Below are 16,955 nucleotides of genomic sequence, written 5' to 3'. Positions count from 1 at the left end.
ATCAGTACCAAGTTTCTAGATTTTAAGGACAAGCTCCTGGAAGAGGATAGAGCCCACTTCCAGGCTTTAATTCATGAGGGCAAATTCATGGTGGCCAGAACTTTCCTCCACACCACAGTGGATGCTGTGGATACTGTCTCCAGGGAAATGGCTACAGCCATTGCTAGGAGGAGAGACTCATGGTTAAAATCCTCAGGTTTCCCTAGAAAGGTGCGGAGTACCATCCAGGACCTACCCTTTGATACAATCAATCTGTTCCATGAGAATACAGATTCTCTGTCTATATCCCTGTCTTCAAGAGAAAACATCACAAACAGGGCATAGTGGGAGATCACCTCCTCAGCCCTTTTTATCATCAGTGTCATCAGGGACCATCATGTAAAAGACAAAAGTTTTATAGGCCCAGGAGCATAGCCTCTGCAACATCCACCACCACATTTGACTCTAACCCTCAGCCAAAGAGTTTTATTTTGATGCGACTGTTGAGATCCATGTCCCTTTATTGATGACACATCATTCCCCTCCTCAGATTATATTGGAAGCTGCCTTACCCAATTTGCCTGCAACTGGAGGGACCTAACTACCAATACATTGGTACTGGAAGTTATTCACAGCAGTTATTCTGGCAACTCCCACCCACAAACCCCCTTTCCAGTTCCTGTTCAGGGACCACTGTCACAAGGAGATTCTCCACCAGGAAGGTGGACTTGCTTCTCCTCTGGGGAGCAATAGAAAGGTTTCCACCTCATCATCAAGGGGAAGGGTTCTATTCCCCTTAGGGTAGGTCCATACTTACCCGCCGGGTTGACGGGTGGCGTTCGACTTCTCGGAGTTCGAACTATCGCGTCTAATCTAGACGCGATAGTTCGAACTCCGGACGCACTCCCGTCGACTCCGGAACTCCACCACCGTGAACGGCGGTGGCGGAGTCGACGGGGGAGCCGCAGACTTCGATCCCGCGGCGTCAGGACGGGTAAGTCAGTCGAACTAAGGTAGTTCGACTTCAGCTACGCTATTCACGTAGCTGAAGTCGCATACCTTAGTTCGACCTCCCCCCCCCCCCAGTGTAGACCAGGCCTTACTTCTTGATCCCCCAAAAGAGCAAGGGATGGAGGCCAATTCTTGACCTACATCAGCTGAACATATTCATCCAAAAGCTAAACTCCTACATACTCTTTTTGTCATCAATAATTTCCTCAGCACGAAAGATGCAAAGACATTTACCCATCCCACAGAAGGTAACTTGGGATCCTCTTTGGTCAAGACCATTACCAATTCAGAGGCACCAATTCGGAGTCCTCCCCTTTGTAACACCCAGTGGACGGGCCGGACTCACCCCTGCGGCGCCTCCTGCTGGTGACTCCTGGGAATTAGCTCAGTTCCAGCTCCAGAGCACCCTCTGCAGGCCGGTGATCCGCCTTCCAGCAACTGGCCCCCGTGTCCCTCCCAGGACCCCGGTGCCCCTTTAACTGTGTCTCCCCATCCCAGGGAAATCCCCACCCTCTATCCCCACCTTGCCTCAGTATATGGCTACTGCCAGTCATTGTCTAGCCCCACGCCCTGGGGCAGACTGCAGTATCAGCCCACTCATCACTGGCAAGGTTGGGTTTGGACCTATTGCCTTGGCCTACCCCTGGGCTGCCCTCTGCAACCCCCAGTACCTATTAGCCCAACGCTAGGCCGCAGCCTGGGGCTTTCCAGGCTAGAGCTCCCCAGCTCTCCTCTGCCTTTCCCCAGCCCTGCTTCACCCAGGTACCTTATGTCCAGCTCCCTGCAGCCAGGCCCATCTCCCTCTACAAACAGAGAGAGACTCCCAAGCTCCTGGCTCCCAGCCTCTTCATAGGGCCAGCTGGGCTATGATTGGGGCATAGCCCAGCTGTAGCTGCTTCCCCCAATCAACCCAGCTCTTTCCTTCCACAGCCCCAGCCCTCTGCAGGCTGGCTTTAACTCCTGAGGGCAGGAGCGGGTAACCACCCTGCTACACACCCACAGCACCCAGGGTCTTTACAGAAGTTTTTTGTTCACTGATCGTAGCTCGGATGAGAAGAAAGGGATTCACCATCTTGGCAGTACCTCAACGATTGGCTTCTGACGGGCAGATCCTATGAAGAAGTCAAACAGGCAACCTGATTCCTGTTGAGTCTACTGCCTTCCCTAGGTGTTTGCATCAACACAAGAAATCCTCATTGACTCCCACGAGGTCCATAAGCTTCATAGACGTGACATTGGACTCATCCACAGCAAGAGCTTATCTACCTTTTGAGAGGTTTCAGGCCATGCGTGATCTCATATGCCAGGTAACTATCAGACCCCAGACTTCAGTCAGAATTTCTTTTTCTCCCCTCAGCTACATGGCTCATGCACACACATAATGCCATTTGCCAGAATCCATTTTTGTTGTCTACAAGCCTGGCTTCTGTCTGTATACTTACCAGAGAGCAGCAACATCAACAACAAAGTAACAGTTCCATCCGAGGTTATGGACTCTCTTCTCTGGTAGACAAACCCAGAGAAAATTTGGGTGTGGATTCCTTTCCTGACGTCCAAATAATGTTGGACAATATGACAACTATCTTCTATATAAACAAGCAGGGGGAACAAGATCCTTCCCTCTTTGTATAGAGGCAGTCAGTCTGTGGAATTGATTCATCCACTATCACGTAACCCTTTCAGTAGTATACTTACTACTTAGGAGTGCGGAACTCCCTAGTAGTCTCAGTAGACATTTTTCAATGAACCACAGATGGGAGATTCATGATTCAGTTCTTGATGAAGTCTTCACCCAAGGGAGAGTGCCATCCAGGGACCTTTCCACCTGACAGGTGAACAAGGAACGTCTCCTGTACTGCTCCAGAGTAGCCCTTGTCAAGGGTTCAATGGGAGATGCCTTCCTACTATTGTGAAAGGATCGCCTGAGGTATGCCTTCCCTTCCATTCAGTTAATACCACAGGATCTACAGAAAATCCACCAAAACAGAGCTGGGACCATCTTTATTGTGCCCAACTGGCTAAGACAGTTCTGGTTTACGGATCTACTAAAGCTCTTAGGTGTTTGTGTCCACCCTAAACATCTGCCTGTTTCTGGACCTTCTTGACAGCAAAAGGCACTTTCATGCATCCCAATCCAGAACCACTGAAGCTCAGAGCCTGGTATTTGGATGGGCATTGGATGTTCCAGAATGGTGCAATCTATCCTTGGTGAAGTTTGTATGTCAGTGGGATTCAATTGTGCTCTATCGTCTTTCAGCAGACCTCCTTTTGATCCTCTAGCCACATGCTCTATGCTCTATGGCCCATCTGCTTATGAAAGTGGCCTTTCTAATTGCCATTACATCACTCAGACGAGTCAGTGAACATGGGGTACTCTTGGAGGATACGCCATATACTATCTTCCATAAATAAAAGAGCAGAGCAGAGAACACCCCCACCCAAAAATCATCTCTATAGTTAGAGTTTCATATCAGTCAAGCCACCCACTTGCTGATATATTTTCCTAAACCATATACCTTGGAAGAAGATAGGAAGTTGTATTCTCTGAACATCTAAAGGGCACTGGCCTTTTATCTGCCAAGAACAAAAGTCGTTAGAAAGATGCCTAACTTACTTGTTTCCATAGCAGAGAGATCAAGGGGTCAAGTTATATCTGCACAGAAACTTTCAAAATGGATCTCTGTTTGTATTATCCTTTGTTATCAGCTAGCTCACATCCTGCTCTCCCCTCCACCAGAGGGGGTGAGGGCTCATTCCACCAGAGTGCAAGCAGCCCCTGCTGCATATTTGAGAGATGTGCCTCTACTAGAGATATGTAAAGCAGCTATCTGGAGCTCCTTGTACACCATCACAATGCATTACTTTTGGTCCAGTCTTCTATAGCAGTATCACAATCAGCTATTACTTCTGCGACCTAGTATATAAATACTTTGCATCCGCCTTCTGTTTGACCACAGCTTGTTAATCTCCCACATGTGGAATACACATAAGAACCATCACTCAAAGAAGAAATGGAGGTTACTTAGCTGTACTAGAAGTTCTTCAAATTGTCCAGTCCCTATCTTCATTCCACTACCCATCTCCTCTGCTTCGAATCCTATTAAATTCATGGTAAGAGAAGGAACTGGAGAGTCATCGGCCTGCACAGCCCCTTATGCCCTTGGGTGGGAGCAGGAGGAGATCTACTGCACATGTGTGGGCCAACAAACACTGCTTGTTAGAATTTCCAGACGTGGGTGTATGGTGTGCATGCGTACCAGCACCTGGAATACAGATAGGAACCTCTTATCTCAAAGAACTTTCAGTTACAGGTAAGTAACCTCCATTTATATACTATGCTACTTTTCTCTGGGCCTCAGTGACATTTTCTAATGGGGCATCCCCTGTTCCAATAGTGTCACTCTGCCTGTGCTACTGTGCACTGTCAGCAGACATTGTTTGAAGAAAGAGAATTGATACATTATAATGCTCATGAATTTGAGGGGTGGATAGCATTGTTTAAGGAGGCAACAGTATTAACCTAATGTATATATGCAGTATGGAGATTTACTCCCATAACTTTCCCTACACACTTCAATTTCTGAATTGCAGTATCCTTGCTTTTCTACTCTTGGCCTGTTCCAGAGCAGAGAATGCCAACTATGCAGATTCACATAATAATAGTTTTGTGATATGGACAAAAATCTATTATAGACTGGGCTGACACTGTCAAACTCAATTCACTGGTTTCCCAAACATAATTTTCATCCCATTCTTTATCTGTGGAAGGTAAATTAAATCTACTGTGCCACTTAACCCTATGTGTATTGTTTTCATAGTGGAATTCTTGTCTTGATGCTAAGATCCGTGATGATAATTAGGGTGGAAAATGTGCTCTTCTCTATTTAATTACAATTTGACACTTAAACATGTGGACTCTGTTTAAAGTTAATTGGCTGGGCAGTGAAAGAGGTGACTTCTTTTTCATTTCATGTTGTAGGCAGTCATGGTGCAAGGTCTTTCCAATTTTACCATGAGTACACTATAGTTAATACTGAGAAATAATTGTGGCCTGCACTCATCCTTGGTCCACAGACAACTGTTTGTGCTGTAGCATGTCAGATCCCACCCAGAGATTTTCTGACTCTATAGCTCATCAGTATTTAGGGACTGACCTAGGGCAAGTCAATTAATTTCTTTTAAAAGCTCAACCTGAGCTCAAATGGAAGCTCTGAGTGTGAAAGGCCATTATATTAACCATTAAGTTCTCCCTTTTCCAATTTTCTTGTGCAGCTCTGTCAATGCTCCTCCTCCTTGACCTGCTTTACCTCTTCTATTCTAGTCTTCATCTTTTTCTGAAGAGAGTGCCAATTATGTAGAATAGCATGGTGGTTATTTAACATATCTCTAGTTAAATGTTTTATTATAACTTTTGAAAACCTAATTACCGTAGTTTTATGTGGTACTGTACCATTTACTGGCTGCCACTTTATAAAAAGTACTCCTTTAGAGACAATAAACTCTACGCATTCAAAGGACATAGAAAGGACCTGTAAAATATGACAAAATCCAAAGGTGTTTTGTTTTTTTTCAAAAGTATCTTGTCTATTTTTACCTTACCTACAGGAATACATTTGGGAATAGCACAGTTCCATGCATTCATCTAAATCTCTTACATGCCCTTCATAAAGTTTCATTCTGCACATGTAGTATTAAAAATCTATAAGGGATTAATAGCCTTGGCGGGGGGGCGGGGAAGCACTTTTCACCAAAACCATTCAGTATGTTTATTCATTCTACTTCACTGTGGCCAGAGTTTCACTATACCTAACTTCACTTGAACAATGCATTTATATTCAAACTTTGTTTATATACTATATCTCACCGTGTAGATTATAGGTTAAAATCCTTGACATTTCAGACCAAGGCAGCACAAGGACTGCACTTTTTTGCTTCTTGACACTGCTGAGATTTGCTCCAAGGGATAAAAAAAGAAGCTAACAGAAAAACTGTTTGTTTAAGCCCCTTAGGCTTGAAACTGGAAAGGGGTGCTGGTATAATGAGGATTTGGGGGAGTTTGGGGTGAGGCTAATGGAAGAGCTTATGAGTGATCAACCTGTCACTCAAACAAGAGAAACTGATATCTCAAGAGCTGTGGTGTAACTCAGCCAGTCCTATTTCACCCCCACACACACCCCCACACAGCAATTTTCATTTTAATTAATGAAAGTTGGTCTTGTTATGACAGTAAAAAGCATCTGTAACCATTCCCTGTTATTTCTTGCAACCTTCTAAGTGGAATATAGTCTGAAAGATTTGTTTTTAATTTGAAAGGGTAGGTCACGTTGGGGCTGAAACCCTTTAATCACAGCTTCTGCCATGAGCACATTTTCATAGTCCACTTATAAAAATGTGGAAAACAAGGGTTTATAATGTTTCTAACACTTAACCAATCTCACCCCTGCAATATTAGCTACAAGCAGTAAAGAATGGCAATGTCATTTGGCAGGAAGATTAATTAGAGAACACTCTCCATTAAATAATTGGTTGGAATGATACTGTTTCTTTAGGTATTGTTTTACAAACAGCCCAGGATAGAGACTTTTTTTTTTAAGTGAAAATGTCTGAGATACTAAGGTTTCAAAACCAACTGCTGATTATGTCGTTTTTTCTGTGGAGCTTTTCAAGGATTTTTATTATATAAGTAAATACTAATACTGATGTGAGTGGATGCACCTCTTTCTGAAATTGACAGCCATTGTGTCCACTTCCATCAGGGCTGTATTTTGCATTTAATGGTAACGTGCTAGATGATCCTTTGGGTTCTTTAAAAACTAAACAGTGAACAAGAATAACTGATTCAATGTTCATCAGACTGTATAAGCAAGGAATATTTTCAGGGACCATCTTAAAATTCTAATATGTAGTCTTAAATTGAGACTATCAGAATTGGCAGAGCCCCAGCACAGTCTGTCTTTTATTTTCGTATGATTATTTGCAAAATCCAGGCACTCCATTATATATTGGGTTTTATTTAGAAACAAATGCTTCAGTGTTCTCTAAAAAATCATGTGAATGATGATGGGGGAAAATGTACTTGGGGAACAGATTTTGGTTTCAGATTTCGAAATCATTGTTATAATAAAAGGTGACTAAATACTGATTTTAAAGCTCATAATAAGTGATTTGATGGTGACCTACTTGTTTGTTTCTTCAGACCATTAGCTTATTTCTTACATCTGAAAAAAGACCTAATATTAGGAAAGACTATGGGCCTAATTTTACAAATTGTTCAGCACCCTCAACACGTTTTGATTGCAAGAGGCACTCAGGACTTTGCAGAATTCATGCCCGTTATTTTCTTTCTCTTTCCTTGGTAGTTGTAACTCTAGCAGGTGTCTCTCATACAGACTTAGAATGCTTTTCAAGCTCTACTCTGCTACCAGTCATTGCCAAGACCATTACAAAGACTAGCACAGTGTTGAATTCAGAATATTAGTTGGACTGTAGGTTCCACAGGAAAGCCATCTAAGCCAGCAAGAGAAGAAAGGATGTTTACTAGGAGAGATAGGGATTTAGTTAAACTAATAAACACACAGGTATTGTAGATTTTGGATCTAGTTGCATGCCTTAATCAAATTCAAGCTAATAGGAATGTGTAGTGATGTCTCTTCCAGGTCTGAGAATTATGACAAAACAGATGCCACTGCTTGACGGTGCCATCTCAGGTGATATCAGAAGGCACATAATTGGTCAGGCTGGGGTCTAAACTAACACCATGTCAGGTTGCAGCTAAACCCACAGTGAATTAAGAGATCATCCTTGCAAAAGTGGAGCTATATTTTATTTATCTTATACTTTAAAGTATAACCTTCTGTGGCATTAAGAAGTTGGTAATGATCCCAGATTTTCATATGTCCTTAATTTTTTTCATATAACATTCTCCCTTCCTCTTGCAGTTGTTGGGATTTGTTATGGCAGACAGGGATAGTACAAGTAAAAATAACTGCTTTTAAATTTAGAAATGTTACTATCCAGTGGCTTATGCAAAATGAATTGGTGAACTCATTCCAGGTTATAGTGGATACATGCCCAGACCCAGAAGCACCCCCACATATGCAACTAATTAGCACCTATATTGACACACTCAGCAAGGAGCCCAAGGGCTGAAAAGAGCTTGAACTATCCTCTGACCCCCTAGAGGTAGTTTTCAAGGCACAGCAGTCAGACAGTTTGTGATAGTGTTGCACAATTGTTGCCCATGCTCTCTACCTGTTACATAAATAACTGAATGGATTCAGTGTCCAGAACTGCCAGGCTGGCCTCTTTCATTAACATCATAATTGGGTTGTTTTATTTTTAAATTAAAAGTAGAGGGGAGAGGAAGAATTTAAAATAGCTGTGTTTTTATTCCTCTTTTCTCTGTAGGAGTCACTGATTATTTGCATGTAGTCTTTATTTTTATATAAAATGGAAAGAATTTATATAGATGATATTCTTACTGTTTATTTGTCAGTGACTTTATGCAATGCCAAAAGTGTGCTAGGCACATTACAGACAGTGAGACCACAGGGGATTTGATTCTATTTTGTCATCCCAGTGTAAATCAGCAGTAGCATCACTGAAGTCAGTGGAGTTAAGACAGCCTAAAATTTACGGCCCAGTCCTATGCCCCGAATAGCTTACAGCTGAAGTAGACAACATGTAGATGGAGGATGGGATACAGAAAGTAGATTGATTTAATGAGGAAGCTTAAAACACACCGTGTTAGTTCCAGGATTTGTACTTGGATTATTTTATCATTTTCTGTTATCATTTTATTAACACTTCTTTAAGCAGATAGGGTGGAACAAGTGTTTGTAGGCTTCCTGGAAGTACTGTTGCAAGGAGTGACTTGCAGGTCAAGATGATGGCAGCATTGTGAACCAGGTCAGCGAGGAGATTCCAGACATAATGAAGGAAGGTGCAGAGAGGAGATACTCTTTCTAACTACATTATTGCACCTTTTTAACTGTGTCTCTTTTCTTGCATTTCAGGCATTTCTTGTTTAAGACATCTTCTGGAACCACCCCCCTGTTCAGTAGCTCTTCCCCTGGATACCCTTTGACCTCAGGAACAGTTTACACACCACCTCCCAGACTGTTGCCTCGAAATACTTTCTCCAGAAATGCGTTCAAGCTGAAAAAGCCCTCCAAGTATTGTAGCTGGAAATGTGCTGCTTTATCAGCTATTGCTGCTGCAGTTCTGCTTGCCATCCTGCTGGCCTACTTCATAGGTAAGTGCATCTTTCACTGTATCCCACACAAGCTAGTAAGAAGTTCTGTTTCCTGTTGCATTTTCCTGAGCTGAGTCCCCAGGATTCCTATGCCAGGGCATCCCCTGGGTTGCACTTCAGCACTTACCAAGGCTCTGCTGTGTTTGGGTGTTTCAGCGCATTAGTCCAGGATCAAGAGGCTCAGCTCTCAGTCCAAGCCCTGGGTTAGTCCACCCCTTCTGGTGTTTGTCAGTAAACACAAGTGAAGTGAAGTTTCGTGATGAAATATCCCACAGGCGTAAAACTTCTCTTCCCTCAGAGGGCCTCTATAAAGCAGTGGGCCCCAAGTAGGCTCACAGGCTAGTGTCCATCATAAGTGAATCCACAACAGGTCCTCCCTTCCTTCAGGGAGGGATCACCAAGTGACAGTCACCTGAGGATTCCTTGCCTTTAGCTAGGCCTTTCCCTAGGAGCTGAGGACTGGAGATCTGCTCATCTCACTGGTCTGCCACCAACTAAGCTGGGTTTCTCCTTCCAATTCTGGCATTTCCTGCCAGAAGGGCAGAGCAGGGTCATCATTAACCTTGTGTTGCCCATTGTGGGATTTGTACACCCCAAGTTTGTTGTCATGCCAATTCAAAACTCAACAACTGTAAGGCTGTTATAATCCCTTCACAAATTTGTTTGCTTATAAAAGATAAAAATACTTTTTACATTTTTTTCCAAAATTTAGAAACATATCATCTTAGAGCTCTGGTCAGCTGTCAAACATCAGGGGGCTTAGGCAACAGGCTTTCTTTGCTTTTCATTGCTGGGATGCTACATTCTGATTTAAAGTATTTCATGTATGGTGCTACCTTATCAGGCAGGTATGCACCTTTTGCCATTCCTCCAAATGAGGCTGACGCTTTTGTGATGTGCTATCAACTGACTGGAGCGTATTCTGAGAGAACTGTGTTATACAGGACATACATGTACGCACTGGAAGGCTTTCTGAGTTGGCATTCAAACAATGCCTAAAGCCCCATTGCACTTAAAGGAAAAGACAAATTCCTGTCAATATGCAGGTTGCCAGCGGTTGCAGTTAGCCATGCTGAGTGTGGCTGAATACTAGGTGGTCCTTTTCCTTCCCTGTTATCCACACATTCATGGGTGCTTCTCAGACACAACCAGCATACATAAAACGTCTTTTTCACTTTTACTTTTCTCTCATTGTGTCATGATCTGGGTTGCTGACCTCCCTATATTATATCCCTTCATGCAGTCTTAACCAGTTCTTCGAATACATTCCTTGGGGGCTCTCCTGATTTTACTTATTTTACTTTTAATTGGTTTGTCCCCTAATGCAATTGTCTGCAGTTGTCATCTTACAAACATTAGTATCATTAAGACAATTTCATAACTTACTGGGCTTTCCAACCCCCTTCAGCAACGCAATCTTTTTTATGGCAATCTGCGCAAACTCCATAGCTTCCTTTGACTATATGGCATCATTCTAGCAATTCAGTCCAACAGAAAGATCATCCTCCATAGGAGACAGCACTTGTCAGGCATGTTGCACATGGTTATGCAGTTTCTGTCTTACTTGGCATGTTTCTGCAGTAGTCTGCAAACTGGGTAATTTGCAGACACTGGGAGCAGGGGAATAAAACACTTGAAAAAGATGTTGTGAGTCCCTCTCCCTGGGAGATTGTTTTGAAAAATACCTATCATTTTGTCCAGTCTTGTGCATTGCAAAGTGTGTGGGAGTGGGGAGGGTGACGGGTGGTGGCAGGGGAGAGAGTACTCTGCAAAATTATCTTGCAATCAGAGACAAAAGTACTCCTTGATAAGGGATGGTTTAGCTTCCACAGGGTGGGTTGACCTACATCAGAAACAGAGAAATCCACATTTCCTTTCATTTGAAAACTGACATGAGTGAAACAAACTCATGAGCAAATACCATCACTGTCAACCTATGAACACGATTGTGGGCAGCAAGGGATTATGTGTCAGACTGGTTTGTAGAAGACCAGAGTTCCAAAGAGGAGTATGTCTCTCTATCTGTAGAATAACTTTTGGTCCTGTAGAATCACAATTAACGGGATGGGCACAGGCCTTCTGAAGAGGTTACTCCCATAAAAGGTGAATGTATAAAGAAATAGAAGCATAGCTGCCTGGTTCACTTTCTGCAGCCATATATAGGGCAGCTGGGTTCATAATCCATTTATTGCGTTTTATGCATCTTGTTCTGAAGTTTCTTATCCTGGCTGCTGTTGGGGGGCGGGTATGGCAACCCACAGGTCACTCACCTGATCTGGTGTGGCAATGTCCCTATGTATGAGTAAAAAACTTTCACTTACAGTATTTTATGCAGCCTAATAGGTAGTACAGGGATAATTATGTATCTCCTGTAATAAACCTCAAATTAGCAACAGGCTTAGCTTGTTATATAAAGAAAAGTTTTTTGAAACCATGTTAATTATTGAACTTGACAGTTAAGATGTAATAGCTGTCTGTGTGAGCAATTATACAAATGGGAAACCATATACTGCAAGTTCAATATTTTAATCACGGATGTAACTTGGAAATGATGGATGATTAAATATATTTATCTTTGGTATTTAGGCTGCTGTAAGATAAAACAAAGCTTCACTGGATGGTTTATTACTTTATAATCTGTCATTTCTTATTATTTATGAACTTATATTAGACAATCCATTGACCCTGGAGAACTGAGGAATGGTTTATAACTTCACATGAATAAAGCAAATGGTCAGATGGCAGAGAAGCGTTGGTGGTCGCTTAACCATTATTCTGACTGGAGAATGATGAACACAATGAAGTTGTTCAGTAAGCAGAAGGAGGAAGTAGGTGTTTAAATAGGAATATTGGTGAAAAAGGGGAAACAATTAAGAACCAGTTTTGTGTCATTTCCTGGTATACTGAAGGAGATGTATTTTAAAGAGCAAATAACCAAAGACATAAAAATAGATAACAAGGAATTCTTTCAGAAGCAGGAATCCTAAGTGAAAGTTTGGTGAATCCACTAGACTAAGGGCTTGACTACACTACAACTGAAGTCAATGTAACTTACATTGCTCAGAGGTGTGCAAAAGCCACACACTGAGCAACGCAAGTTACATTGACCTACGCTCTGTCTACACCAGTGCTGTGTCGGCGGGAGATGCACTCCTGCTGACATAGCTTCCACCTCTCACAGAGGTGGATGTAGTGTGGTAGCATAGACTTGCCCTCAGAGAGTAAATGCAACTCTTAAGGATGAGAAGGAATTGCAGAGAAGCCAAATGAATTTTTTTCTATCAGCTTCCTCTGGAAGGGAAGCTGGGAAGATACCAACCTCAGACCATGTCTCTTTGTGTAAGAAAGGTGGCACCGTTAGAATTAAAGATGTAAAAAGGGAAGGTGTTGGAATAAGCTAAAGAACAAGTCACCAGAACTAGATGGTATACAGCCAAAATTTCTGAAGGAACTTGAGAATGAAGCATCTGAGATGCTCATACAAACATGCAATACTGCAAGATTCAGTACTAGGACTGTTGTTTCTTTTAATGTATTAACTAATGATCTGGAAAAGGAAATTAACAGTCGCGTCAAAATTTGCACATGACACAAAGCTATGTAAGTTTGTCAAGATTAGATAAGACTGGAAGTACTGAGACACTTATCAAAGCTGGGTGAATGGACATTGTAGTGATAAATGAAATGTAGAGTTGACTCATACAAAGTAAAGCACATTGGAAGGAATAACTTGAACCATTCAGACTTTTTATGGGTTCTAAATTAATTGTGTCCTTTTAGGAAAAAGACCTGGGCATCCTTGTGGGTAGCTAAATGAAAACCTCTGATATATAGAATCAAATTGATGGAGTACACAGACAGATGAAAACAATTATTAATGCTGTGTGAGGGAAGATTGAAAAGATTGGCCACTGTTTAGTTTAGAGAGGAAACAAATAAGAGGGGTTGTGATAGAAGTATACAAATAATAAGTGGTATAGAGGAGTAAATTAGGCACTCCTATTTGCTTTTCCTTACAAACAGGAACAAAGGGAAATTGAATGAAATCAAAAGGCAACACATTTAAAGCTGTGAAAAATAAATATATTTTACACAATGCCCAATTAACCTTTGAATTCGTTGCCACAATAGATTGTTAAGGCCAGCTCAAGAGTTTAGTAGAATTCAAAAAAGAATTAGATATTTATATGTATCATGAGAATATCCACAGATTAGCCAGGATTTAAAAAAAAAAAAAAACCTTTTCAGAAGGGATAGAAACACTTCAGGGCATTAGCCAGCTGCTAACTGACAGGCTCAGAGAAAATGTCCTTTATCAGCAGGTTATTCTACAGGTGTCCATTATGGGCTTTCCTGCACCTTCCTCCACCAACCCCGAAAGTTATTCTGAGCCCTGCTACCCTGGAAGTGAGGCTCATAGGATGCAGGATCACCACGTTCAAATTGGGACATCCTGAAAATATTGGCCTGGGTGGCACAACCCAGTTACATCACAAGCAAAGTAATTCAAGCTGTGTCAAAAAGAAAACATATGCCACTCATTCCGTTGTTGTTGGAGATCTTCGCCTCATAGTAGGGGTGGGATGAAAGCATTTGTTGTGTTTAAATTAGTTTTTAGCTCTTTAGAACCACACTAAACTAAAAAAAAATAATAGAAAGTCACCTTGTCTTTTTTTTTTGCAATACAGTAATTCCTGCCAAATATAAAATACTATGTTTCAAGTAAGCCTCTAAACTGCTCTGACTTCTGCCAATCTGACTTTGAGCTTGAAAGAACATCTGGCCATCAACATGTCAGTATGTTAAAAGTGTGGTAATTTTAGGTACTTACAGTTTTCTTTGAAAACAATAGAAGTATTATTTTCTATGGAAACTAAAAGCCTACAATGTGTTTAAAGTTGCTCCACTTGAAAATTGATATGTTGAGACTCATACTGATGAATCTTAGAGTGCTGCTGCAATTTTGTCTACTCCCATCATGCGAAACAGAGCAGGACTTGGGAAAAGAAAAAGAAAATGACAGAAATGATGAGAATAGTACACTTATATAGCATCATTAGTGTGTACACAGCATAGGAAAAATATTAGCTCTCATTCACTCTTCAGTGTTACTTGACTATAAAGGCAGATGGGATTTAAGGTAACTTATGTTCCCTGTGTAGGCTTCAAGTGTTGTATTCACCTTTGTTTTATGTAAAGGGAATTCTGTTATTTGAGACCTGCCAAAGGCTCTGGCTTGTTAATTAAGCAAATATAAAATTCTTCTTCCCCCAGCATATGTTTAAACTCATACTTCAAAATAAATAAGAGTGCTGCAGCACACAAATAGGCTGTGAACGTTCTTAATGTTAGAGAGTAGAATAGCTTTTTGTGCAATCGTTAATGGTAGTTTTATTCCTGTTCCTTATATGCAAAGGCATTCATTTTTGTAGGTCAAATAACCAACTTTGGTGGTTCAGATATAATGGACTCTAAACTTAAGGGTCTTAAGACCTCCTGAGCTTATCTTTACTAACAATGCCTAAACCACAGTTGTACAGAGATATTAATGCATTGGATGCCAATATCAAGGTGGATTATCTTCTTGGCATCAGTTAGTAAAGTGAATGCAAACTTGTCTGTTCAGGAGGAATTTCTTGTTCATTGATATTTGCAGTTTCTTCCATTCATAAATAACATTCACGAACTGTAAAAGGTTTCAGTAAAGACATAGCTGGAGGCAATATAAACCACACATACATCTTGTGTGAGGAATTCCTTGTTCCCTGGAACTTAGATAACTAGCTAAGTGAAGCTGGAAAGGAGTTGTGTTTGCCGGGCCTCCGCCTTTCGGCATCCGCATTACAAAGTGTGTAGCTGAATTTAGTTGAAGTTCAAGGAGACTGAGCCAATTAAGGTAGAAATCTGATAGTCCTTTGGCTCTGTGTCTGTAGATCAGGGTAAGCCAAGAAAAAGAGCCAGACCTGGCACCTATGGTAACCTTATGTATCACTTTATTTCTAGTTTGTTTTTGGCTTGGAAAGCCAGTTCACATTGGCTTTCTGTCTTGTCCAGATTTAGTTGAAATCAGGTACATTGAGCACTTTGGACGCTGGTACAGCAAGTTTGGAGTCTGATCCAGTAAGAGGCTGAGAATATCTGGCAAGGTGCCAAGCACTATCCTTAACTCCCACTGAATGTGCTTTGCACCTTGCTGAATATGCTCAGCATCTTGCAAGATTAGTCCCTCGTTGCAGATGCTTCTAGTTAACATACTCAGCTATTTTTTTCCTTTGGAAAAGCTGAACAGTAAACACACTAAAGTGTTAATATGGTTGTTCAGCACAAAAAGACAAACCACATTTATCCTGCCATGGATGTCAGCTGAGGAGTAACAACCAACATAGAGGCAGAAGACCTCTGTGCAGAAGGCCCTGGGTTTTGGTGCATTTTCTGACATCCATAGAGATCTAAGATCTATGATTTTTAGAGTCATCCCCACTGTTCATTCTATGAATTGGAAGGGGCTACCTCCACACTCCTGAAAGAAGAAGTGGATGGAAGATCTGCAAGTCAAAATACAGAATTTCCAGTCCTCATGTTGGAAAGACCAACTCATCTAGAGGGAGATTTGGGCCAGTGGTACTGCAAGAAATTGAAGAAGCTTCTCAGGAAGAGCATGCTGCAGCAGCCCTTTGCTTCCAGTTTTCATGTTTTTGGCATTATGCCTTCTACTGGAGTTGTTAGTGCACGTCTTTCCCCTGTGGTTCCTTTTCCATTGTGTTGTGTCACTGATGGGAAGATATTTTGCAAACATGCTCTCCCTAGGGATGACCGTCTTCATAAAAATGTGCATATTACCCTCCATTTATGACTACAGTCATGATGCAGTTCTGTCAGTTTGCTTTCATAGATTATACCAGAAGCCTTTTTGGAGACATGTAAATGTAATTTGGGTTAGACTCAGTTCTATTCCATGAGGAAAGTATGGTGCATACTGTGTTTTGGCAGAGTACTTTTAATATAGACCTCAACGAAAAATAGAAGATGTCTTTCAGGCCCAGATTTTATTCCCAGTGTAGCCTGAGCATCTAGGCTATCCAGTAGGATTGCCTCCAGATCTGGCAGGGGAAAGGACTCTCCTCCCCAGCTGATGCTTTACAGACACTGCTCCAGCCATGGAGCAGGAGTGGTTCTTCATAGAAGTGCAACTACCTGCCAGAGCCTCAAATTCCTGCATCAGCAATAGTAAAAGGTGGAAATAAATAGTAATAGCAGTAGTAAAAGGCAGTATGCCACCAATGCTAGAATACACTACAGTACAGGGTAACCAGGTAGAGGGCTGAACTAAAGAAAACTGTGCATTATTCAAAGTGTGTGTGTGTGTGTGTGTGTGTGTGTGTGTGTGTGTGTGTATTTAAAATTGTGGTGAATTTGTTACTTGTGAATGGTATGGCATACTGAGATTCCTCTGTTTGATCCCAAAAAGGGATGTTATGAGTGACAGCAGTGCAAGCTTTCCATAATAGGGACCACCTCTGGGTGACAGGGTAGTTTTATCTGCATGCCTTTTCAGTTCTTGGCCTCTCTGCTGAAGGTTTTTGTGAAGCAAACACCTGTCAACTAGGAACTAGACTGAGAGCAACTCATTTCACACAGGTCACCAGACAACCCTCAGATGCTAAATACTTAAAATTGAAAACCCTTTCCTCTCCCCTAGCTCCGCCCCAAT

At 41.7% G+C, this 16,955-nt stretch overlaps 1 protein-coding gene across 1 annotated transcript in view; it reads left to right on the top strand.

The window, feature by feature from the left end:
• TENM2 (teneurin transmembrane protein 2) overlaps window positions 1-16,955 on the top strand; it is a 966,597-nt gene that overhangs the window by 707,456 nt on the left and 242,186 nt on the right. The window contains exon 9 of the mRNA XM_045027903.1: window positions 9,006-9,244. Within this exon, the coding sequence (XP_044883838.1) occupies window positions 9,006-9,244 (239 nt within the window). The remainder of the gene's footprint in view (window positions 1-9,005; window positions 9,245-16,955) is intronic.

Source organism: Mauremys mutica, chromosome 8 (genome assembly GCF_020497125.1).
Source record: "Mauremys mutica isolate MM-2020 ecotype Southern chromosome 8, ASM2049712v1, whole genome shotgun sequence".
In the NCBI taxonomy this organism is placed as follows: domain Eukaryota; kingdom Metazoa; phylum Chordata; order Testudines; family Geoemydidae; genus Mauremys; species Mauremys mutica.
The sequence above is the reverse complement of the archived record's forward strand: the minus strand, read 5'-3'. Positions and strand labels throughout refer to the sequence as shown.